This window comes from Heterocephalus glaber, unplaced genomic scaffold, assembly GCF_053883595.1.
Source record: "Heterocephalus glaber isolate CG9 unplaced genomic scaffold, H.glaber_assembly_v1.0 deba00000122, whole genome shotgun sequence".
Taxonomy (NCBI): Eukaryota; Metazoa; Chordata; class Mammalia; order Rodentia; family Bathyergidae; genus Heterocephalus; species Heterocephalus glaber.
Genome location: NW_028258138.1, coordinates 78,071,486 through 78,095,731, shown reverse-complemented (window position 1 = coordinate 78,095,731; position 24,246 = coordinate 78,071,486). Strand labels below are relative to the sequence as shown.

Sequence of the window (24,246 nt, the reverse complement as noted above, 5' to 3'; positions counted from 1 at the left end):
AAGGATGTTCAAGAAAAAATGACCATTAGGGGCAGGGATTCTAGAGCCACATTACCCAAACTCAGACTTGGGCTGTGCTAGTAATTAGCTGTGTGACATCAGGCAAGTTACTTAACCAGTCTGAGCTTTAGTTTCCTCCTCTGTGAAAGGAGTGTAATGGTAGTTCCTAGCTTATAAGTGTGAGGACTCAGTGAACTATTAGTGGAAAAGATTTGGAGTTGTGCTCGGTGTTAGGGATTATTGTTATTGCGGTTGGCACTATTAGAGTGTATATTGTGTGCCAGCTGTCATGCCAAGTCTTTGCAGGAATTGTCTAATTTAGCTCTCTGAGGGCTCGTCAGCCCTCTGAGGTTAGTCTTACAATTATCTGCAACTGGGCCAGGGATTTAGCTCAGTGACACTGTGCCTGCCTCACAAGCATGTCTTGAGTTTGATCCTCAGTACTGGAAAACAAAATAAAACAAAACAAAAAAACAAACAAAAATTTATCTGCAACTTACAAATGAGGATCTGAGGCTTGGAAGAGGTATGGTAACTTGCCCATATCATATAGCAAGGAAGTGGTAGCACCAGAATTTGAACTCCTATATGTTTAACTGCAGAGCCTTCCCTCCTATCCAGTAGGCTGAGCCACCCTTGTTGATTTCCTGTGTAGGGTATCGTGCTGGGGACTCCTGCTTGACTCTCTATTTAAGCTGGTCATGGCAGTGCACACCTGTAATCCCAGCTTGGGAGTCTGAGGCAGGAGGATCACAAGTTTGAGCCCAGACTGGGAAACTGGCAACCTTTAGAGACCCTGTCTCAAAAAAACAAAAAGGGCTGGGGTGTAGCTCAGTGGTAGAACACTTTCCCAGCAAGTTCTAGGCATCACATCCTGAGTTCAATCTCCAGTACTGCAAGGAAAAAAAAAGATTCTCCTATTTGGTGATAAGATTCCCTATGGATATAATCTCCATCCGGGCCATGAGACTCCTGGGGAAATCTTTTGAAGAACTCCCACCAGTTGGTTAGCAGCACAGGAAGGCATGGGCCCTAGGCCTGCAGACAGTGCTGACCATGGCTCTCTCTGTCCCTAGGACATCGAGAAGACCATGAGCACCGCTCTGCACGAGTTGCGGGAACTTGAGAGGCAGAACACGGCCAAGCAGGCACCAGATGTGGTGCTGGACACCCTGGAGCCCCTGAAGAACCCACCAGGCCCCATCAGCTCAGAGCCCGCCAGCCCTTTGCACACCATTGTCATCCGAGACCCTGATGCCGCTATGCGCCGCAGCAGCAGCTCCTCCACCGAGATGATGACCACCTTCAAGCCAGCCCTGTCTGCCCGCCTGGCCGGTGCTCAGCTGCGCCCGCCCCCCATGCGGCCAGTGAGGCCAGTGGTCCAGCATCGGTCCAGCAGCAGCAGCAGCTCAGGGGTGGGCAGCCCAGCTGTGACGCCCACTGAGAAGATGTTTCCCAACAGCACCACAGACAAGTCGGGCACCATGTGACCTGGGGGAAGAGCAGCATCGCCCTGCTCCACTGTGGCACACTGTGGCTTAGGGTGGCCTCAGTGGTTGCCACTTGCTTCCCAGAGATCCTGGCCTTGGAAGGCAGAGCCTGGGAGGTCAGCCTGGGAGAGGGCGTGTCAGCGGAGAGCCAAGGCCCAGGCATTAGCTGCAGCTCACACTCAGCCATGTGAATCCCACAGACCTCTTGTGTACAGACACCCTGAGGAATGCTAGAGTGAGAGCAGCCCCAAGTACAGCTTCCCCAAGATTGAGGCGGAATGCTAGACAGCGCCTCTGGCATACCGAACTGGAAGATTAGTCTCTCAACAGTCTCTCTACATACCTGTATGTGTGTGTATACATGTGCATATATATGCATATGCACATGTCATAGGTGTGTGTGTGTATATATATATATTTATGCATCTATATACATATACTAGATCTGGACACACACACATGCTAAATGTATATAGTATTTCCTTTTTCTTTTTATGAAACTTAGATTTACCTCAGACCCATGCCACCAAACATCTCCCACTGTTATTTGGTGGGATTTGCAGGGACTTCTCTGGGAGGACTTAAGAGGCCCCACAGTAACTGCGAATGAAGCAATATACCACTAACCTGCAGAAAAACAAAAACATTCTCCCACTGTCTCCAGAAGTCGTGGCCTTCCAGAACAGTCTGCCCCTACAGGAAGGGTGGGGCAGGCAGTACCCCAAGCAGTCTGCTCCTAGAGGTGGGAAACCCTTCATAGAAAACCCTCGGTCCACCCCAGAGACCTTGCTCTTCCACCTGGAGGCCAAGAGCCAACTCTACCCCAAAAGCACCGGAGGAGGTTGGCAAGAAGAGCCCTGACCACATCCTCGTGTTTGTGTGTAGAACAGGGACCACAGTGAGAACCTGGCCCCATTATAGCACAGTATTACATATTACACGTGGTTGAGAAAAAGAAAAAAAAAAAATACCGTGGTGTGGAATACTTCAAATCCTAGAAATGCTGTAGGAATAAATCTGTGGTAACTATAGAGATTTAACTTATATCATCTTCAAAATATTTAATTTTTCTTTTCCTTGTTCTACTAATTATACTGTGTCAGATTTGAAACTAAACAGGCAGGGAGGCTTTGAAGCGCACTGTTTTCGTTTGAAGCCAGGTGTGATGCCCTTTGGCCCATGCCCTCCTGCATGCAGCTCGGGAGCCCCAAGTGCCTGGTTCAGCCTGGATGCTGCTGAGGGTGACCCTTGGCAATTTCTTTGCTAGAGAACAGCGATGGTGGTGTTTCTGCGAGTGAAGTAGCTTTCCACCCTCCTTTCCCTCCCCCTTCACCCACTCCCTTCAGAGCATTTGTAGGTGAACATGTGGTGATAGACACAGGGGCATGACTGGCAGGTAAAATGAGCAAGGCTTTTGCCGCTTGGTTAGAAAAAGGCCACCTGACTTGCTCTCATTTGATTCCATTTTACCTCCTTTTTTGAACTCTGTTTTCCAGAAATAGGCTGTTTCTGGATTATGGAACCCAGGCAGACCTGGGCCTACTGGGACCATGCTTCTTCTCTCTCTCTCTTTCTCTCTCTCATCTCTATCTCTCTCTGCCTCTGGGGCTTGGAGTCTAAAGTCCAGAGTTTTCAAGTCCCAGCCCTGTTCACTTAGGAGCTGTGTGACTTTGGGCACACCCCTGCACCTCATTGAGCCTTGCTTTTCTTCCCCATTAAATGAGGCTAACAAAGATCAGGTGAAAGAAAGCCAGCTGGGTAGAGTGGAAAGGGTTGTGCCACCATGACCGCTCTTGTTATTATCATTAGGAAGGTGAATCTTTCAGACCTGAAACTATCCAGAACTTCTTTTGAGAAGTGAGCAGTGGAAGTTTCCTACCAACTTACTGAGAGTCCAAAGCACAGCCCTTACATCTCTATGCCCTGAAGGTGCTTAAAATGCTATCCTTAGCATCTCCTCCCATTGGATTAGGTTTTAGCTTCTCCTCTGGTCCTCCTTTAAAAGGTGAACACATCCGAGGGAGAGGCCTGTGAGTCCTGATACCTGGGTGTGGGGGTAGAAAGCCACCCTACCTTGTCTGTAGGACTAGTGCTGAGCCCACATCATGGAAAGAGGACTCGGGAAAGGGCACGTGAGAATGCCAGGGAGGGCCCAGGGATGGACATGCCCTCTTGTTTTGCCTGGAGCATTTAACACTTTGCTTTTAATCCAGGATCTGAAAGGTCCTCTGTCTTTGGGCATAGAAAGATATCCCCATTTTCCAGAGAGTAAGGCTTGGAACCTACCCACAATTTGACCTGTGACTGAGAGTCGGGGCTGAATCAGGCTCCAAAAGTCATTCATTTGCAAGGATGCTGTGCTATTCAGCCAGGACACAAGACTTCTCATTGTTATCCCAGAGATACTCCTAGACTTTAAATCCAGTCACCTCCCAGGCAAAATTCTGCCATGAATATCAGATGAAAAGTAAAAATTTGAATGGGCAAATGTGTTGTCTGACATACATCACACCAATCAGGCTGTGTGCTTTTTTCTCTGAATTGACTGATTTTGTTTTTCCTTGCTGACAACGGACCACTGTGCTTCCCAGAAATACCTGAAAGCAGAGCCTTAGCTGTTGTCTTTAAGCATCTGTTTTTTCCCCATTGGGAATGGTTGGTCCGTTCACATTACAGAGAGAGTGCACGGAGATGGCAGACGCCTGCCTCCCCACTTACCCAGCCCAAATCTGAGCCTTGATGCAGAACAGTGGAAAGCTGCCCCCTCCTCATCTGGCCCTCTGCATGTCTCCGCCCTCCACATCACTCAGTCTTACCAGGTCCACTGAGCGTTGGCATTTTCTTCCTGACTCCTGCCTGTTTTAGTCCACTATATATTGCTGTATTTGCTTAAATGCTGGAAAGTAACTGTTAAAATGTGAAACTGTAATTTTTTAAAGGCTATGATTAAATTATAGCCAATGCCACTTACCAAATCTTTGCACCTAGTAGATAGATCAATGTAAAAACAAATACCAGAAACCTAACTGTACAGTGAGTGTGGGGGAAATGTAGTAACCTAGTTAGTAGTCCTCAATATAACCAATTGTACAAGGGGAAGTGGTGTTTACCTACTTGTTCATCACCATTATTGAAAGCTGTACTGATCAGTTAGTTGATAACGGGCATTTTCTCTTTCTTTTTTTTCTTTTTTGGGCTTCACGGAATGATTTCTTAACCTTCAACTTATCCTAGGTCAAGCCTTTGCTTTTCTGTGTAACTGATGTGCAGTCTGTTTTAGGAATGAACCAGCAAGATGTTCATTTAAAACTGACCAAAGACAGTTAATTCCTGGTCTAGTTTCCTGGGCCACCTGGCCCTGCTGCCACTAAAGACCTTTCTGGGATAAAATTGAGAACAAGCCGTGCTTTCACCTCCACTCTCCTTCCCCACCCTCCCTTACTTCCTTTTCCTCTTAAAGTGCTGCTCTGAGCTGTGGGATTCTATGAAAAATCCTTGCCTTTCCTTGTTTTCAGTGCTAACGATTTCTCACCTCGAAGCGCCTTTTGAACCCTGGGCAGAGCACACAATTGGAGGGAATTGTGGGCTTGGGAATTAGTCTTGGGAGTCTTTTATCTGAAGTCACCAGGGGCCAGGAAAGAAATGGATTCCCAAGGGAAGGACGGTTTCTATTCGTGAAGAAACTGGAGTGGGAAGAGACACAGGGAAACTTAGCCATCTTTTGGCTACCAGCTGGAACCAGAAGTTCAGAGATCTGCCTTATAAACATTTAAAACTGGCTTTGGTACCCAAAAGGGAGCTGTGTGGGGCCAGACTTCCTGCTCTGCCGGCATCCTTGGAGTGCCTTGGTAGGTGTAGCTCTCTTGTTCAGGAGGCGTGGATGCATGTGGAGAACTTCTCGTGACCTGGCCATGCATGCTGTGCGTGGAGAAGACCCCGAGGACTAACACCATGGCTCTTCCTCTCAGTCTGTCTATTCCTTGCTTTTCACGTGTCAGATGGTTCCACACTAGAGCAGAGGCCTCCTTCTCCCGAGGAGCCCAGCAAGGGCCTGGCTGGCTCACAACCAAGGTGGTAGGCTCTGCCCAGTAGGGAGGGGAAGGGCGGTGGGAAGGAGGCAGACAGGGGTGAGCGAGCATTGCCCGGCTGATTTTCTGCTGTGCAGAGCAGAGGCTGACGTTTCATGTCAGCTTCCCTGGCTCTCCGGGGCCCCCTCTCTTCTGAGAAGCCATGTGGAGAATTCCCCACACACCCAACGCTGCCAGGGGAGCTGAGAAAGGACTTTGCTGTCAGGTCTGAGTCCTCCCGGCCTCTCTGAGGTTGATCTGCCAGTATCCCATTGTCCCATTCTCTGGGGTGGCCAAATGGTCACTGCTGCCCCTGGCTGACACCTCCTGTCTGTGTGAACTGTCCCAGGCAAAAAACAAAGCTGTTCCTTGAACCCAAACAACTTGAGTGCACTTTTCCTTCCTTAGACAGAAGCTGAGCCTGGCTGGAGTTCTGCTCAGGCCCACGCTCCCGGCAGTGTGACTGTTTACATGGCTTGGCAGTAGGTTTGGTTCTGATTGCTTCAGAGTGGCTGGTCTATTTTGTTTCCTTTGGTTTCCTTCCTCCCCAAATTGTGACAGGAAAAACAAACCAAAACCACCCTAGGGAATTGCTGGTTGCCTGTCTCCACTTGATAAGTGTTGCCCTCTTCTGGGTATTGTTTCTCTACCTTCTAACCAAACGCCCGTCCTCCTATAGAGTGTCTGATTGGATCCTCTGTTTTGTATTCTGATGGTGCCTGCTGGTTTGACGTGGAGCTCTCCTGTGAAATAAAACAGCTTAACTTTTCTCAAACATGCTCTGGTGGTTTTTGAAACAGTGCGGTGGCACATGGTGGGTTGGGAGGTCCAAGCTGACGCACTTACTCTATCTTCAGGCTTCCCCAGGAACTGCTTTGATATGTTCTTTAGCTCAGACCCAACATGGTGAAGGCAAGGTTACAAAGAAAAGGGATTCAACTGTAGAGCTAAGTGAAGAAGGTAACTGCTGTGTGACTCCTGGGAAAATAGGAACTGGAAGTGTCAAGGCAAAGGCAAGTGGGGATCAGGGCTATTGTCTTCAGGAAAGGTTTTAAAAAATGTAGGACACATTTCCAGAGATCAAAGGAGACCAGTTTCCAATGTCAAGACATAGGCAACATGTTAGCATTTGTTGTCTAACCACGTGATATAGCCTCTTAGACTTTTTTCTTACATGTATACTTGTGTGTGTGCATGTGCACCATTAATTGACCACTTGCTCTGTCTCAGGCACCAGAATAAATATTTACGTGCATTTTCTCATCTAATCCTCAACACAGCCATTGAAGGTAAGTACCATCACCATACTCCACTCGGTGGTTGAGAAATGAAAGTTCAAAGTGGTTAAGGAACCTTCCAGGTCTCCTAAGCTATGGAGGAGAAAGAACTTGAAGTCAGTCTTTCTGGCTCTGAAGCCATATTCTGTACAGTGGTATCATCCTGTCTCTCACCATGGGAGGACCAAGTGATGAAGATGCTTGCTGCCTGCTCAGTCACAGAAGACCCCTGGGCCTGTCCTTTCTGAGGAAGCCTTTGGTGGATTTGTGTGCCGCAGCCTCTTTGCAGAAGAGGATGAGGCCTTTTGCCAGCCCAAATGCTTTTGTCATTTCCACCCAAACCACCCACCTGTCAGTGGTAGTCTCTTGCTAATTTCAGACCCCTCTGCTCTGAAACCTAAGAGCCTATGTTTTGTGCACATACCATAACTAGTTACCTACTCATAGCCACAGCAGTCAGTCGAGAGCCCTAAATTCGAAAAACAAGTATGGACAACTTTTTGTGTAACTTGCCCTAAATTAGCTGCTGGAGACACAGATGGATGGGCCCAGTTTCTACCCTCCAGCTCTCCAGGTGCACACAGTTTAATTATAAAATAATGATTTCAGAATTCTATAATCAACTTGTTCGATATTGAGCCGCAGGTGATCACAGATATTCAGATGACCAAGGCAGGAGGACCAGCTCAACCCAGGGCCACTTAATAAGATCCTGTCTCAAAATGAAAAATAAAAAAAGGAGTGGGGATGTAGCTCAATGCAAAGGCCCTGGGTTGTATACCTAGTACCACCACAGAAAGAAAAAGAAAGAAAGAAGGAAAAAGGAAGGAAGAGAAAGGAAGAGGAAGGAAGGAAGGAGAGAAAAGCAAGCAAGCAAGCAAGCAAGAAATTGAGCCACAGGTCCTTCCCTTGTGCAGCCCATGGGTATGCAGTAGATAAAAGTGTCTAGCCAGGGATTTAGCTCAGTGGTTCTGGTGCCTGCCTTGCAAGCGCGAGGTCCTGAGTTCAATCCCTGGTACCACCCCCCCAAAAAAGGGGGAAAAAATGTGTCTAACCAAGCCGTGGAGTCAGGAGTGGTGTCTACTCACCCCAGACTTTGTCTCAGGAAAGGGTAGTTGCCCAAGGGAAATCATGAGCAGTATCTTCACCTTACAGATCCCTGAGGAATAATAATGGTGATGGTTTTCAGCCATTCAGTTTTAGGGTGGTTAGTTATGCAGCCATCACAAACAGAAAAATATTCGTGCAAACATGCTAAAAACTTGACACGGGCTCCAGGTTAACTTGATGATAAAGTTAGTGTTCATCAAATACATGCTGTATGTCAGACACAGTGCAAGGCACTTCGCATGTCTTGCCTTGTAGAGTCCTTACAGCCACTTGCGGAGGTAGATTCTGTCTGCATCCCTGCTTCCTATCAAGGACGCTGGTGCTCAAAGAGTTTAAGACTGGGATTCCATAGCTGATGCTCCAGAGCCCAAACCTGTTCCTTTGCAGCCTGCCTATAAGGCAAACCTTAGGAACCACTTTCTGGTTTAGCCCTTACAGGCCAGTCAGGATTCTGTGGTCCCCATGAGGCTCATTGTTGGGAGCTCTGATTGACATGACAACCACCTGCAGCACAGCCTGTCCCAGTTTCTCCCAGAGACCTGTGGTACTTCTTTCATCAATTTCTTTAAAACCCTAACACTGAGGAGGGTAATTATTGTTATTGATTCCTTGCATTAGTGCCACATTTGTCTTTTCCATTGTAAGAACACTTCCCATTTTCTTGTTTTTCGACATCAACTCTTCAAAGAACATATAGGTGTATATTAGGTGGGATGTCCATTGCACAGATGGAGAAGCTGAGGATCAGACAGCATACAGGACCCAGTTCAACTCCAGGACCAGGCAGAGGGAGAGAAGAGGCCTCTGGCTTCCTTGGCCCCAGACCCAAGCTCCTCAGCCCTTGTCATTCTTCCACACCCACACCACACACCTACTGCCCAGGGGCAGCTTCAGTCACTGGGTGAGCATGGATCCAGCCCTAACTTGTATCAGCTGACTAACCTGGCAAATGAACCTTCTGGGCCTCCATTGCCCCAGGAACAAGGCACTAACAAGAGTATTAACTACTTCCTTCCTGGGGAGTGGAAGTCTAGAAAGGATGATCTGAATAGTTTGCCGGCCACTTGAGCACTTAGCAAATGCTGCTGAGCTTGTCCCTGGTTTCAGCTGCTCATCTGCTGGACCAAGTTAACTTTGAGGAAAAAGCTTGATCTGACTTCCACCATTCACAGACTTCCAGCTTTGGAGTGAGCCTCTTTTCCTGTACACAGTGAGGGGCTTGGGGAGTTGATCTCAACTATTTCTTCCAATTCTGAGGGCATCCTTAGTGCCTTGACAGAGGGTTGCAGAAACACAAGGGGTAGAGTCAATCATCCACACCTGCTGTGGTTCCTAAAGTGAGCAGCCTGACACCCTTGTGCTGTGTTATCCCATCCACACATGGCAGCTAGATCCCCTTCAGGCCAGAACGTTTTATTTTCCTCATTGCACTTATCATCAGTAGATTTTATTTTATTCTGCTCTCATCAGAAGGAATGTTTCCTCCCCTCGACACTAACCTAGAATGTAAGTCCCAGAGAACCTGGAATTTTGTCTGTTTGTCCGCACTATCTCCTGGTGATCTCTGGGCAATGGTATAGCACTTAGCACACAGTAGGTGCTCAGTAAGCACTTATGGGCGAAATGAGTCTCGGTCACAGGTGGGAGCAAATGCTGTTTCGGAGTGAGGTGTGCTGGTCATTCCTTCCATCCACTTCTTGAATGAATAGCTCTGGAGTTCCCACTGCACACCATGGCACATGGTACAGGGGACACGGACATGAGCAAAGCAGATCAAAACCTCTGTAGAGTTCATGGTCAAATGTTGGGATCAACAATGACAACAGAATGAGAAACCCGAGGATATGGGGAGGACACTGAGTTCTGCCCCGGGCTGGGAGGATGGGGCAGGGTAAAGGGAGCAGAAACCTGAGGAGAACCCCAGCCTGTGGGGTGGTGGAGGGGTTGGAGGGGTGGCCAGGACCAGTGCTAAGAGAGGGAAGTGGTGGAGAAGGATGCAGGCTGGATGCAGGTGAGCAGTGTGCTCAGGAACGAGTCTGCTGAGGAAGAGGAGGAGGAGGAGGAGGAGGAAGAGGAAGAGGAAGAAGAGGAGGCACATTCGGGGTCTGCGGAGCCAGGGTGGGACTTGTGAAGTTGTTCTAAGTGCACTTAAGAGGCCACTAGAAGGGTTTTAAATTCTGTTTTGTTTTGATTTTTGTTGTTCATTAGTGGGGATTGAATCCAAGGTCTTTAAGCTGTATCTCCAGCCCTTTAGTAACATTTTTAAAAATTTTGCTAAGTGTCTTGCTAAATCTCTAAATTGTGATCCTCCTACCTCAGCCACCTAGAATGCTAGGATCATAGGTGTGTGCCACCATCCCCAGCTTGGAAGGTTTTTGTTTTGCCCCTCTACCTTTTGAGATAGGGTCTTGCCACATTGCTCAGTTGCCCAAGCTGGGCTGGAATGTATGACTGATCCTCCTGCCTCAGCCTTCCAGAGTGTTGGAATTACAGGCCTGCACCACTATAACTGGCTTCCACTAGAAGGAGTTTTGTTTTTGTTTTCCACTGGAAGGTTTTTATGGGAGTATTACGTGATCTCTTTCACTGTGGCTTCTTGACCAGGCACAGCTGCTGTTTGACAAGGGAAGGCCCGGGCGAGGCACCATGTGGAGCCATGATGCAGACTGGCCATGGGCTCCAGACCACCTCTCTTCATCTGCAGCTGATGAAGGAAGAGGAGGAAGAATCACTATGAGCCTTGAGCCTGGTCCCCGTTTTGCTCCTGCTGCTAGCTTTGCTTCTTTATCCATCCAGACATCTGAGCATAGCACCCCACCCTAGGGACTTCGTGGAGTTCTTCCCCAGCTGGAGACCCACCCCATGGAGCAGGCTGAGGCCCAGCTTCCCCAGGCCATGCATGGACCTCGTCACATATGAAACGCATCTCCACTTGCCAGCTCCTTAACTGAGCCTAGACTTGCCCTATCCATCCCTCTTGAATCCCTTGGTCAATAGTGTGGCCCATTCTGCTCCATGGCTATTGTATGAGAGATGCGTTAAGTAGACCAGTTGTCGGGAACAAGGCCCCAACTCAGCCCAGCCAAAATGAAAGCATACTTTGTGCTCCTGTGAGGGACAAGTCCAGGGCAGAAGAGGATGCTGGCAGGCTAGATCCAGGTGTCCCAAAGGCGTTGGCAGACTGGGTCCATCCAGCCCAGCCGTGCTCTCCTCCATACTGTGGCCCCGGGCTGACTGCCCCAGGGGTGGCAGAGATGGCCCAGAGCAAGCCCTGGCTTCGACCCTAGCACTTGGTGACACTGGCAGAGAGAAGTACACCTTGTTTCCAAGGGCTGGGTCCAAGTCCCAGGATTTTCTGATTGGTGTAGTGTGAGCCACATGCTCACCATGGATCAATTGGTGCATGGAGAGCCGGTCTTCTGGATCAGCACCTGCTGGTAGGCTTGCTTTGGGGACCACGGCTGGGACACAGAAACCTCTCAATACGTGTGGCTGCTATAATTATGATCTTGCCTATCGGAGAGTTTTAATTCCAGTGTTCCTCTCCCCAAACCGAACTGATTATTTTCCCAACTGACCTTGGGGTCTTCATATAAGTCGGACAGTTGATGACCTGCTTCTACTCCACAGCTCCAAGTAGGAACATTTATGTAGGAAAAATACATTTGTGCACAGCACTGACTATGTGCCAGGCACTATTCAAACACTTTCCACAGACTTTCCAATGGGAAAGCTATCAGGCATAAACTATTCTTAGCACCACGAAGTTCAGAGACAGTGACTTTCCCAAGCCCACACAGTTGATAAATGGTAAACCAAATGCACGTAGGTCAGATCACACAGCACAAGTGCCCAGCTCCCTCCAATCTCTAGTACATTCTTTTCACCCTACCTGGCTAAGGTCTTCATCCCAGTGATGCCTGACATAGACATCAGGGTCTAACAGACCCAGGAGGGAGGTATGGAGGTGAATTTGACCCTGTGCCCTATAGGTCCAGCATACAGGACCCTACATATAGTCACAGATCATTGAACTCCAGATAAATGAAAGAAAGCAAGATGAACGAGGCAATCGCCCAACTGTGATTCCTCCTTAGAGCCTGAGTCCACATCCAGCCCGATACTCTGCTGTCCCCCGGTGGTCATACTTAAGATGGCAGGCAAGGAAAGCAGAATCTAATTTTAATGAAGATTTTGAAATTTTTAGACTAGTACAAACTAGTATAATTATCCCATTCTATTTATATCTAGATTTAACAACTATTTATGTTTTTCCATGTTTTTTTGCCCTTTTTAGAATTTTAAATAAGTTACCATCATCCTGAAATACAATAGCCTACAATAACTTTAGATACAATAGCTTTAGAGAAAAAATGATATTTTCGACATAGTGACAATCTCTTTACATACTGAATAAAGTAAATAATTTTATGATATAATATAATACTTAACATTCAAAATTCTCTGATTGTTCCAAAAGTGCCCACTCTTCTGTGAGGACAACTGGCCTGATGGAGACCCATTTCCCTAGGAATTGCGCCCACCTGATGGCTTTCTTATCCGTTGATAATTGTTGCTGGAACGATCATATATCATTAGGAGATGGGAAATGGTGATTTTATGCTTTTATCATTCCTCCCATACTTATTAGCAAGAAGTCTCACTAACAAGGACTTGATGTCCGCTGGGGTGACAAGGATGACTTGGCGCCTTGCTTCCGTCTCCATGCAGACAGCCAGAACTTGTTCACATGGTGGTGATTAGAAAGGTGGGGAAAGCCCAGAGTCCAAGTACTTTGCAAGCTTCTGCCTTTAATGTCCTGGCCAAAGAGAGTCATGAGATCAAACCCAGATTCAAGGAGCAGAACAGCAGACCCTTTGGCTGTTGGAAGGAGATACATTATAGAGGCATGGATACAGGAAAGAATCTGTAGCTATTTTTGCAATCTGCAAACTAATAGGCACACAGTCCTTTTCCTGCACACAGCACCTCAGTGTTCCTTCAGGAACTCCCACCTGGTCACTCACCCTAGACAATCTGAGGCAGCATGATTTGTTCAAGGATGAGCATGGGACCCAATTTTGGCCAATTGGGAATGAGGTACTTTATTTCTGCTGAGGCAGCTTTGCTAGTACAATTTAGGTCTCAGTTTTCTGGAGGCTCTATTTTGAGAGATGGGTGTTGCCCGCCTGAGCTTTAAGCCAACACCCCGGAAAGCAGAGCTAAGGCCTCAAGAAAGATGGAGAGGGAAGGAAGACTGGTGTAATGACTGTGGATCAAACCACTTTTGCACCCCTGTTCCATGAGCTAACACATTGTCACCCCTCTCTGGGGACATAGTAGGTCCTCAAAATATTTGCTGCCAGGTTCCACAGGAGGGGCTGGTCCCTCCCAGGAAGAGGCTGTGGTGAAGCAGATACCTGGACTCAGGGAGAAGTCCCCAGAGGCAGTGGGCTAACCTGGGTGGAGCAGGCCATGGCCACAGTTCATTAGTACCTACACCAGGATTTGCAGGCCTGAGGGAAGTGGCTCCTGTGGAGAGGGCCCAGTGAACACAGGTAGGGCCATGTCTGGAAGGATTTAGGATGAGGGTCAAGTCTGAGGGCCCAGGCATGCTGTGGCTTCCAGAACGGGGTCCACAGTTAGGTATGGGACTCCACACTTATCACCCCCTCCTGTGCCTGTGTCTTCGTTTTCCTCAAGGAAACCCTGTCTTCACCCAACAGGGCCAGGGACTCTGGAAGTAGAAACCAGACTGAGTCACTCCCCTGCCTGGAATCCTCCAAGGGCTCCTGCTGTGCCGCAAATGACACAGCAGAGGCTACAGTGACTGCTGCTCACACAGTGCTTGTGGGTGCCAGGTATGGCTCTAGTGCTGTACGTACAGTGACCCCTTTGATTCTCAAGCGTCCCTTTAAGACAAATGCTACTATTGTCTCCATTTTACAGAAAGGAAACTGAGGCACAGATTCACTAACTTGTCCATGTTAACAGAATAAAAGCCAAACTCTTTGCTACATCCTCAGCCTTTTTTTGTTTTTTGTTTTTTTGAGAGAGAAGGTCTCATGAACATGCCCAGGCTGGCTTGGAACTGGGGATCCTCCTGCCTCAGCCTCCTGAGTAGTTGAGATTACAGGTATGTGCCACTGGACTGGGTCCATAAATTCTTTATCGAGGCCTGGAACTCCCCCACCCTTTGTTATTAATTTATTTATTTTGGTGTTACTGGGGACTGAACCCAGGGTCTTCAGACTAGGCTGTATTCCTAACCCTTGCATGTTTTATTTTTATTTTGAGACCAGTTCTCACTAAATTGCCCAGGCTGGGCTCAAACCTCACCCTCCCAAAATCCTGGGATTACAGGTGTGCACCACCATGCCCAGCTCTGGCCTGGATATTTGTACAGCTGCCTGTATCTCACTGGGTCACTGTACACATCATTTCCTCATAGGAGACTTTCCAGATCAATTGTTCTTTTTTAATATTTTCATATCATTTATCACTTTATGAAAATCTTGGGCTTTTTGTTTTGTTTCTGTGTTTCTGGAGATTGGACCCAGGGCTTTGCACATGCTAGGAAAGTACTGTACCATGAGCTACTTCCTCAGCCCTTTTTATTTTGAGACAGTCTTGCTACATTGTCCAGGATGGCCAGCCTTGAAGTTTCGATCCTCCTCTCTCAGCATCCCAAGTCACTGGGATCACAGGTGTGCGTCACCATGCTAGGTGAAATGCTTCATTCACCTTCTTACACACTCCCTTATTTGTTTCTGTCCTGGCCCTTTCTCCTCCTCCAAATCATCAGCTACTTGAGGATAGGAGCCAAGTCTGATTTCTTCTCCCCCATAGTTCGGCACCTGGCGCTGGTGAGTAAGGGTGCTGTGGACATTTGTTAAAATGAACAAGGGGAAGAAGGAATGGAGAGAGGAGGGAAGAAGAAGAGACACATAAGGCCCTGAGCTTCTTCCACATTTCCTTCCCCTAACTAGAAAGAGGAGGGTCCCAGAGCAAGAGAGGATGGAGGGTTGAGAGGGCCATGGTGAGAGGGAGCCATCAAGAGGAGTCCAGGGCAGGCATGCAGCTGGGGCAGTGCCGCAGTGATTAGTGGTGTCAGTTCTGGCAAACAAAACACAAGGTGCCCAGTAAGAAATTTGAATTTCAGATAAACAAGGAATAATTTTTTAGTACAAGTATGTTGTGTACAATATTTGGGTCATACCACACTTAAAAATTGTTTGCTTTATACCTGAAACTCACATTTGCTGGGCATCTGGTAGTTTATCCTGCTACTCTAACTAGATCCTCAGTTGTTGCTATGCATTGTGGGAGATTCTGCTGAGCACTGGTCTGTTTTGTTTTCTTTTCCCTCTGGAATAAGGAAGTACAACTCCATATTGATCTACAGAAAGGAACCTTTTGGAACAGCACCTGCTGGAGGAGAAGGGCTCTGAGGGGAATAAACTCCTCGGGGAAGTTTAGAGCATTGCCTTGTTCAGAGCTCAAAGTGGACTTTCAGGCCCCACTTTTGCCTTGAGTGCTCCTTCCCAGGCGGACACTCGGACCTCAGGGGTAGCCTCCTCCCCCGGTGTTGCTAAAGAGCACTGGAGGGGGAAATTTCTCCTGAGAGCGAGAGATCTATGGTAATGTGGTTTTAGCTGGTGAGTCATCACGCATTCCACCTCACCAGGCAGCTGGCGCCAGGACTCAGGACTCAGGTGAGTGGCTCGCTGGTGAGGAAGTGAACTGGGCTCCAACAGTGGTGCCTGCTGAGTCTGTTCTCAAGGCGGAATGAGAAGAATGCATTTCTTTCTTGGCCATCTTTCTCCTTCCTTCCCCATTCTTTCTTTTTTCTTTTATTTGGCAGTTCTGGTGATTGAACCCAGGGCCTTGCACATACTAGGTAAGTGTTCTACAGCCCAGGCCTTTTTTGTTTTATTTTGGGACCAGGTGACACTAATTTCCCCAGGCTGACTATATTCATGCAAATCTCCTGCCTCAGCCTCTTGAGCAGCTGGGATTACAGACCTGTGCCACTGAGGCTGGCCCATCCCCATTCTTTATCTCTTTCCCCACTTCCTCACTCATCTTTCCAGCCGTTTGTCACCTTAAAGATAACTAGTTGTGGCCAACTAGTTGCATAAAGGAATAACTGCTCGCAGGCTGGGTGGGGTCTTACTCCCATTTTCCTAGGGTCTCCTTCCACCACTCCACCCCTGCAGCCAGAACCTTCCCAGTTCATTTCATGCCCTTCTCTGATTGGATGGTACAAAGCCACAGGGGTATCCAACCCTCTGCTCTTCCTTTCCTGGCCCCAGTAAGTATTCTGGAACTCTCAGGCCTGGCCTTGCCACATGCATTTGTCAGTTAATTTATTCCTAAGTGTCAGGAGGTGATGCCCTCTGGTTTGGGATTTGAAAACCTGGGTTCAAGCCTTGGCATTGCCAGTTACAAAACTGATTTTAAATGAGTCTCAATTCCTACATCTGTAATTGGGAATAAATGTTGTGACGAGGTCCTTATTCTGTAGTGCTTAATATGTACTCTCCAGCCAGACTGCCTGAGTTCAAATGCTTCTTCCACTTACCAGCGGGGCGCCCTGGGCCAGGAACCTGTATCATATTCCTCAACTGGTGGGAAGGAGTCTGAATAATAAGTGAATAGGTCAAGCAAGTGCACAGGCATAAAAACACTCTGTAGTTGGGCATGGTGGCATTTCAAGTTCGAGCCTAGCCTGGGTAACTTCAAGAGACCCTGTCTGAAAACGAAAGAAAAGAAAGAAAGAAGGAAAGAAAAGAAAGTGAAAAGAAAAGAACAGATAACCTGCTCAGAGCAGGACAGATTATAGCGATTAGGGAAGGCGATGTGAAGGAGGCAGCACTATAGATTTTGAAATATTTGGCAAGGCCTGCATTTTGTTTCCTGGCTGTCTTTTTTTAATACTCAACCTGCTGTAGGATTTTAAAAACCCCACTTTCTGCCCTGACAGGCGCCTCAGAAGTCTGGCGCATGCGCAGTACTAGCATTTTAGGCTGCGCTCTGCCCACGCACTACAACTCCCGGCAGGCCCCGCGCTCGCCTCAGGTGTCGCGGGCTGTGACGTAGCACAATAGCGCGGGGAATTTCGAGTGGCAGTCCAGCGCTGGAGGGCAGTGGGACTCCAGCATCCTCTGGGACGATTATGGAACCCCTGGGCGAGCCTCGGTGGCCTCCGGGCCTGGCAGTCATGAAGGTGAGTGCCTCGGGGAGGTCGGAGCTTCGGAGGTCCGTGGAAGGTTAGCCGCGCCTTGGGCGGAGAAAAGACTTGGCGGAAGCGGCGAGCTGGGCCCGCGTGCCAGGCCTTCCTCTATCTCTTGCCAGCAGCTTAGTTTTGGGTCTCAGTTTTTCCCTTGAGAAGTGACGGGAATAATCTTTGAATCCTCCTGGTGAGCTGAGGTTGACTGTCTTAAGAAACCGAGTATTCTGAGGTTAAGTCACAATGGTAACTGTTATCGGAAAATCAATAAACAGTCTCAAGCTAACCTTTTCTGAGTGTGTACTGTGTCCCAGGCACTATGTAAATAGTGACGCTGGGCAACATTTTGGTTGGATATTGTATCAATCAATATTTTCAAAATCACATAGCAAAGCAGATAGTCAGCTTTACATGATTGTTCATTTCTTCTAATTACTGTTTGGAAGCCTAGTGCCGGTTTCTCCTAACAATTGCACCTAACACCTGCCGTCCATTCCTCCCTAACATGTCCTAACTCCTCTAACGATTGATCATCTCGCTCTCTTAAACAGAGATCAGGACTGAGGCTCAGCAATAGTTCATTTTATTGAATTATTTATTTATGTAACTTTATTTTTGATTTTTGAGACAAGGTCTTGCTATGTATGTAATTCAGGCTGACCTTGAACTCACTATGTAGCCAGGCTGGTCTTGAACTCGAAGTGATCCTCCTGCCTCAGCCTCCCCAGTGCTGGGATTATAGGCGTGCGCCACTGCTCCTGGCCCTATGTAACATTTATTTATTGTGGCTTTTTTTTTTTTTTTTTTTTGTCCTGGGGATTTAACCCAGGGCCTTTGAACTGAGCTACATCTCCAGCCCTTCTCCCCCTTTTTATTTTTTATTTTCAGATAGGGTCTCTAAGTTGCTATGTTGCCCAGGCTGGGTTTGAACTTTCATTCTTCCTGCCTCAGCCTCCCAGAATACTGGGATTACAGGTATATGCCACTGCACCCCTTTATATTTTTGACAAGGCATACCAGTTTCCATTTTTGGTTTTGATGGGCCCTGGATTCCTGCTAGGTTTGCTCAGGAGCAAGTGTGCTTTGCTGTGCTGGGAAAGAATAATTTTATTGTTTTTTCTTGTTAGTATGATTTTTTTCCATTTATGACTGTATAACTTTCCCCCCTTCCTCCCTTTTTTAAAACTTGGGGATGATAATATCTATCCCATCTACTTTTTTTTTTTTTGTATCGGGGATCGAACTTGGGACCTCGAGCTTGTTAGGCAGGTGGTGGAACCACTGAGCTAAATCCCTGGCCCTGTCCCATCTACTCTTAAAGCAGACTTTGAGGATTAAGTGAAGGGTCTTGGGGGAGGCTAAAATAAATATAAGGTCTTGTTTTTCCTTCTGTCATCAGGGACAGTGCTTGGGGATGTGAGATTTTCCTGTGGTGAAAAGCTAACATTGTGGTGAGATCCAGAAAAGCTGTGGTTTTGAAGTTGTGGTGGTCTTGGCACCGAGATACTGAAGAACATAGCTTTGAATTCCATTGGTCCTAGGTTGAATCTGGTCTTTTTCCCTTGCTTTGTGACCTTGGGTCACTTTTTGAACTTCTCTGAGACTGAATTTCCTTCAACTAGATACAAAACCAAACAGTTAAGGTTGGTGAGCTGAGTTATGTATGTGGGTGGGGAGCCTGTTGGCTAATTCACTGTGTTTAATATAGTGGGCACAAAGTGAGTGCTCAGAAATGTAGTAACCATTTAATTCATATATTTTTATTATTATTATAAGCACTTAATGTGTTAAGTGCGTCTCTCCCCTTTTTGTTTGTTGTCATAAAGATTGAGTTGGATAAAGGAAGTGGAGGAGCTCTGTGTCCTGTAAAGCTCCTGCCTTGTGGATTTGGATGTATTTTATATATTTCCACATTTCCTAGTGTTCTTTGGAGGCAGATTCCATGTCTTCTCTGGCTTTGACATTGCATCACAGCATTGAATATAGAGTTCAGTACCAGAGAGCATTCGGTGAATTTCCAACAGAGTGGATTGAGTTCATATTTAACTCACATTAGAATCATGGGAGTTTTAAGGTTGAAAAGACATTCCCCAACCAGAATTTTCATTCCTTTTATAGCACATTTCCCAATTTTTTTTCTAATTTTTTTGTTTGAACTTCTCCAGGGCCAAAGAACTAGAAGCAGCTCTGGCTGGAGTTCTTATATCAAATAGAAATCTGAATTAGAATGTATGATTTCTAACTTAGGATCCATAGAAAGACTTTGATGTCTGGAGTTATTCATAATCTTTTTGTTTGCATGTTTTTCTGAGAAAAGTTTATAGTTTTCATCCAGTTTCCAAAAGGATCTGTAGCCAAGAGCTTAAGAACCTTCTTTTCGCCCTTTATCTGTATCCCTCTTTGACTTTATGAACTAAAGAAATCTTGGAGTATCTGCTGACAGCCCTCCATTGAGGCTTTTACTTTATTTATTTTATTTTTTTGAGACACATGTGCAAGTTGCTGTCTTGGAGTGATATGACTGGCAGTTTGTGCCAGAGTGTTACAGCCCATCTGATTCCCTTCCATAAACCATGCTCTGAAGTTTTTTGCAGAACTCCTCTTACAGAAGACGATGGCATATACAAAGAAGTGTAATAGACCAACTTTGGTTTCTAGTCCTGCCTCTGCTTATAATTGAGCACAATCCTCTAGCTTTTTGTGTCTGTAACAACTTACTGACCAGATAATGGAAGATTTTTGAATTTTGATGTTAGTTGACTGGTTTTACTACAACAAAAAGTTACTTTTTGTTAGATTATAAATGTGTATGTGTATGGTAGAAAAAAATGAAAGAAGAAAATGAAAATTACTCATACATTTACCTCCATTTAACATTGTCTCTGATTTCCTTTCTGTTTTTATGCATTTAAACTTTGAAGTTATTTTATAATCAACTTCTTGGGTTGACCTCAGTTTTGTCTTTAAAACTGAGATATTGGGTGCTCCTTCCCTGATGTAGGCAAGCAGACCCATGCCAGATGAGCCACAACCCTTCCCCAGAATGAGCAAGGAGGCCTGTGCCAGATGCATGATGCTACTCCAGACACATGGTGGGAGCCCCTCCACCAATGTGGGCAAGTAGGCCTGTGCTGGATGTGCAGCCACCCTCATTCAAACAAGTAGGCCTCTGTGCAAGACATGCTCCCCCTGCCCAAGGGTGAGACCATGCACCAACTCCAAGGTGGATATACATTTTATTGCCACTCAGCACTGGCCAGCAGAGGCAAGAACTAACCAACTGATCTGATCCCGGACTAGGACAATGCACAGGGAGAGAAGGGAGTAACCAGATCCCATGGCTGTCAACATTAAGTCCAACAGTCCGCTTGAACCCCTGCCCCATGGCCAACATCCAGCAGAGACCAGAGGGCTGATTGTATTTCCCATCTACCAACAGGAATGGGGACACACTTTAGCTTGAATGGTACCCACATTCTGGGGTGAATGGACAAAGGAGCCTCTGGTACAAGGAGGGCACCTCAAAACCCTATTGGCCCTAAAGCTAGGTAGAGAAAATTGTGACTGGCTGGATCCCAAAACTGCAGATCTTGGAAAGAAATCACTTATTTAAAAACACAGGAATTTTTTCTTTGACTCAATTTTTCTTTTTTTACTATTTTAAAAGTATTTTTATCTTTCCTTCATCAGGTTTTTTTGGGGACTTGGGTTCCCCCTCCCTTTTACTTTCTTTTCTCTTTCCCCCTTTCAGCTGTTTTTGTTTTATTTCCTATATTTTGGTGTTTATCTTATTTTTTTTCTTGTTTGTTCTTTTCTTCATCTGTTCTCAAACACTATTAATTTCCTTTTACTCTTCAATAGGACTTCCTGTCTCACTTTTCTCTCTTCCTTCTCATATCCTATTAATTTCTCAAAGTTTGTATTTTTCATTCTGATTCCCTATCCCTCCTACCTTTACTAGTATAACTACTAAACATTGTGAATCTTAGCTAGTTAACTTTGCACAATAGCTGTTGAATACTGTTCTGTATTGTATTGAAGAGATAAAGTTGTTCCATTTAGAAGACATTTATTGTAGGTCGATAATAAGTCAATATTTGGTTTGTCTTAGTGTTTATGTTATAATTATAGATATCTTTTCTATGATTAAGGGTGGTATATTATTGGTCTTTAGGGTTTGTCAATACTGTTTGTTTTTGATGCTATAATTGGTACTGACCTTGTTACTATAGCAAAGGTGACATAGCTGTTCTTAATTGGTTTTTTTGGGGGGTGGGGGATCCCAATATCTAGGTTAATAATACTGGGGCCCATTCTTGGAAAATTGCGTACTGGGCCAAACAGTGCAGCCTCCCATCCCACGTGAATGGATGGGTTTGGATCGTAGAACAGAGGCAAATAGTTAACGTCACTCAGAGGACATCATTAAAAGATAGACATTAAAGAGGTCTTCATACTACAAACAAAACTTGCCAGTATATTCATTCAGCAAGCCTCAACAAAAAAACAAACAAAAAAATAGAAACAGTAGAAGACAAACCAACAGAATGTCTCCAAAAACTCCCAACTCTCCCAAAGCTGATCCATGGGGCATTGCAGAGGAAGAAACCGATTTGGGAAGAAACACCTTAATTATTCAAAAATGATAGTAGAGGTGATAACAAAACAGATCCATAAGGCATTTGGCAAACTCACAGAAGATGTAAGTAATAAGATAGTGGACCAAATAAACAAAATGAATCTATAGAAAAAACTTTATAAAAAGCTAGTAGAGGTAAACAAAATGATGCAAAACATGAATGACCAGCATAGAAAAGAATTAGAGTCCATAAAAAGTTCTAAACAGAAATTCAGGACATTAAAAATTCTATCAAAAGTATAGGTAGCAAAAGTGACTGATAGGAAGAGAATGTCAGAACTAGCAGACAGCAATGTGCCCACTGTCCAGTTAATGAGAGAAACCTTTAAAACAAGAGAACATGGAAAGTGGACCAAACAGTTCTGGATGACATAAAGAAGACTAAGATTAATTGGAATTATCAAAAACCTGTTTATTAAAATAATACCAGAAAACTTTCTAAATAAGGGAAAAAAACTTAACATGCAGATAAGTGAGGCATAGAGAACCCCAAATAGCCATGATAAAAAGAGAAAAAACAAAAACAAAATCCAAAAATAAACCTTTCCATGAGATTCTTCCAAAATCCTGGAAGTCCAACACAAGAACAGAAAAGCTGTGGCCACTCCTGGCCCAGAGGAAAGGGCTTTTGGGCTGCCGTCTGTCCTGTCGCTCCCAGCCCAGAGGTAGGGGCTTCTGCGCCACGTCCCACTGCTCCTGGTCCAGAGGAAGGGGCTGCCTGGCCACCATCCCTCCTGCCGCTCCCAGGCCAGAGGAAAGGCCTTTTGGGCTGCCGTCCATCCTGCCATTCCCGGCCCAGAGGAAGGGGCTTCCAGGCCGCCATCTGTCCCGCCGCTCCCAGCCCAGAAGTAGGAGCTTCTGAATCACCGTCCCACTGCTCCTGATCCAGAGGAAGGGGCTTCCAGGCCACCATCCCTATGGCCGTTCCTGGCCCCTGGCCCACCTCTCCCAGCCCAGAGGAGGTAAGCCATGCGGATGCCAACAGCATCCCCCTACCTCCCCAGTCAAAATGAGAAAACAGGTAAATAAGTCTCAAAACCAGACTTCCAGATCACCTACAGCAACCCCAAAGGGAAATGAGATGGAACACTCTGATACTCAACCACCTGGACCCACTGAACTGGCAACAAAAGGGGATCTGGAAAAAATGAAATCAGAAATAATTTCTCAGATAACAGAAATTGTGCTCCTAGTGTAAGACATGATTAATAAATCTAGAGAGGAGCTGAGGAACATGATGGAATCCCAGCATAAGAAACAAATGGAATCCATAAAACAGATGCAAATATGTAGGGGACAGGGGAAGGGGACGTTACCAGAACCTCTGCAGTTAGTCCTGGTTTCCTGCGAGCCACGGCAGCACACGGCGAATTACAGGAAAGGTAGAAAAATGAGACCGAGAAGAAGCTGAGCTTTGGGTCTGATCAGTGCTGCTCTGGGCAGCAAAGACAAAAGCCCCCAGCTTACCACACCTTTTATTCAGTACATCGGGAGAAACAAATGTAACAGATGACTTGCAGAGAGTTCAATAGTTCACATTGGGATAAACAAGGTGTAACGGAAGGCTTGCAGAGAGTTCAGTACATCTCCGGCAAACAAGATGTTAATCAGTCCAAGAACAATGAGGAACTGAGCAGGTGTTTGTTCTCCCAGGATGTTTCTTGTCCTGGAGAATCACAGCATCACTGGATCACTGAAGTCTCAGTTGTGACCGGAGGCCAAACTGGAGTTATTCTGTAGCTGGGCTGTAGGAAAGAGAACTAGGCTAACCAAATCATTTATCCCTAGAATTATGTAGCATTGCTCCCAACACAAATAGATTTCCAGGAGATGAAAAACTCCACTGAAAGTCTGCACAGCAGAATGAGCCAATGTGAGGACAGAATTTCAGATATAGAAGATAAGATTACAATTAATGACCAGGAAAAGAAAAATTGCTTCAAAATTATAAGGGAACACAAGAAATCAATCCAGTAGCTGCTAGATGATGCTAAGAAGAATAACATAAGACTGATTGGAGTCAATGAAGAAACAGGAAAGAATGCAGGTGACATAAAAAAAACTGTTCACAGAAGTAATGGCAGAAAACTTCCCAAGCAGGGGAAAAGAGCTTGACATACAGATAAGTGAGGCATATAGGACTCCAAATGGCCTTGATCAAAAAAAATCTACACATAGGCATATAATTGTTAAGATTCCAGAAACTAAACAGAAGAACAAAGCTCTATAAGCAGTTAGAGAAAAGAAATAAATCATATACAAAGGAAAACCCATCAGAATCAAGCACACTTCTCAATGCAAACCCTCAAGGCAAGAAAAGCTTGGAGTGATGTATTCCAAGCCCTAGAGGACAACAGCCTCCAACCCAGATTGATGTACCCTGCAAAACTATCTTTCAAAATTGATGGAAAATAAGATACTTTCATGACAA

At 46.0% G+C, this 24,246-nt stretch overlaps 2 protein-coding genes across 12 annotated transcripts in view; both read left to right on the top strand.

Annotated features, from left to right (window-relative positions):
* Srgap3 (SLIT-ROBO Rho GTPase activating protein 3) overlaps positions 1–2,440 on the top strand; it is a 226,136-nt gene extending 223,696 nt beyond the window's left edge. For all 3 annotated transcript variants that reach the window (XM_004835263.4, XM_004835262.4, XM_004835261.4), the window contains one exon: positions 1,077–2,440. In XM_004835263.4, the coding sequence (XP_004835320.1) occupies positions 1,077–1,490 (414 nt within the window). In that variant the 3' untranslated portion in view covers positions 1,491–2,440. The remainder of the gene's footprint in view (positions 1–1,076) is intronic.
* A 12,985-nt stretch (positions 2,441–15,425) lies between these two features.
* Rad18 (RAD18 E3 ubiquitin protein ligase) overlaps positions 15,426–24,246 on the top strand; it is a 199,852-nt gene continuing 191,031 nt past the window's right edge. For 4 of the 9 annotated variants that reach the window (XR_015453336.1, XM_087216722.1, XM_004835260.4 and 1 more), the window contains exon 1: positions 17,016–17,173. Coding sequence is in view for 7 of the 9 variants with exons in the window: in XM_087216722.1 (XP_087072848.1) it covers positions 17,123–17,173 (51 nt within the window). In the remaining 2 variants the exon portion in view is untranslated. Of the gene's footprint in view, positions 15,660–17,015; positions 17,174–24,246 lie in introns of those variants that run through there. The other 5 variants (XM_087216726.1, XM_087216714.1, XM_004835259.4 and 2 more) reach the window with 2 other exon arrangements.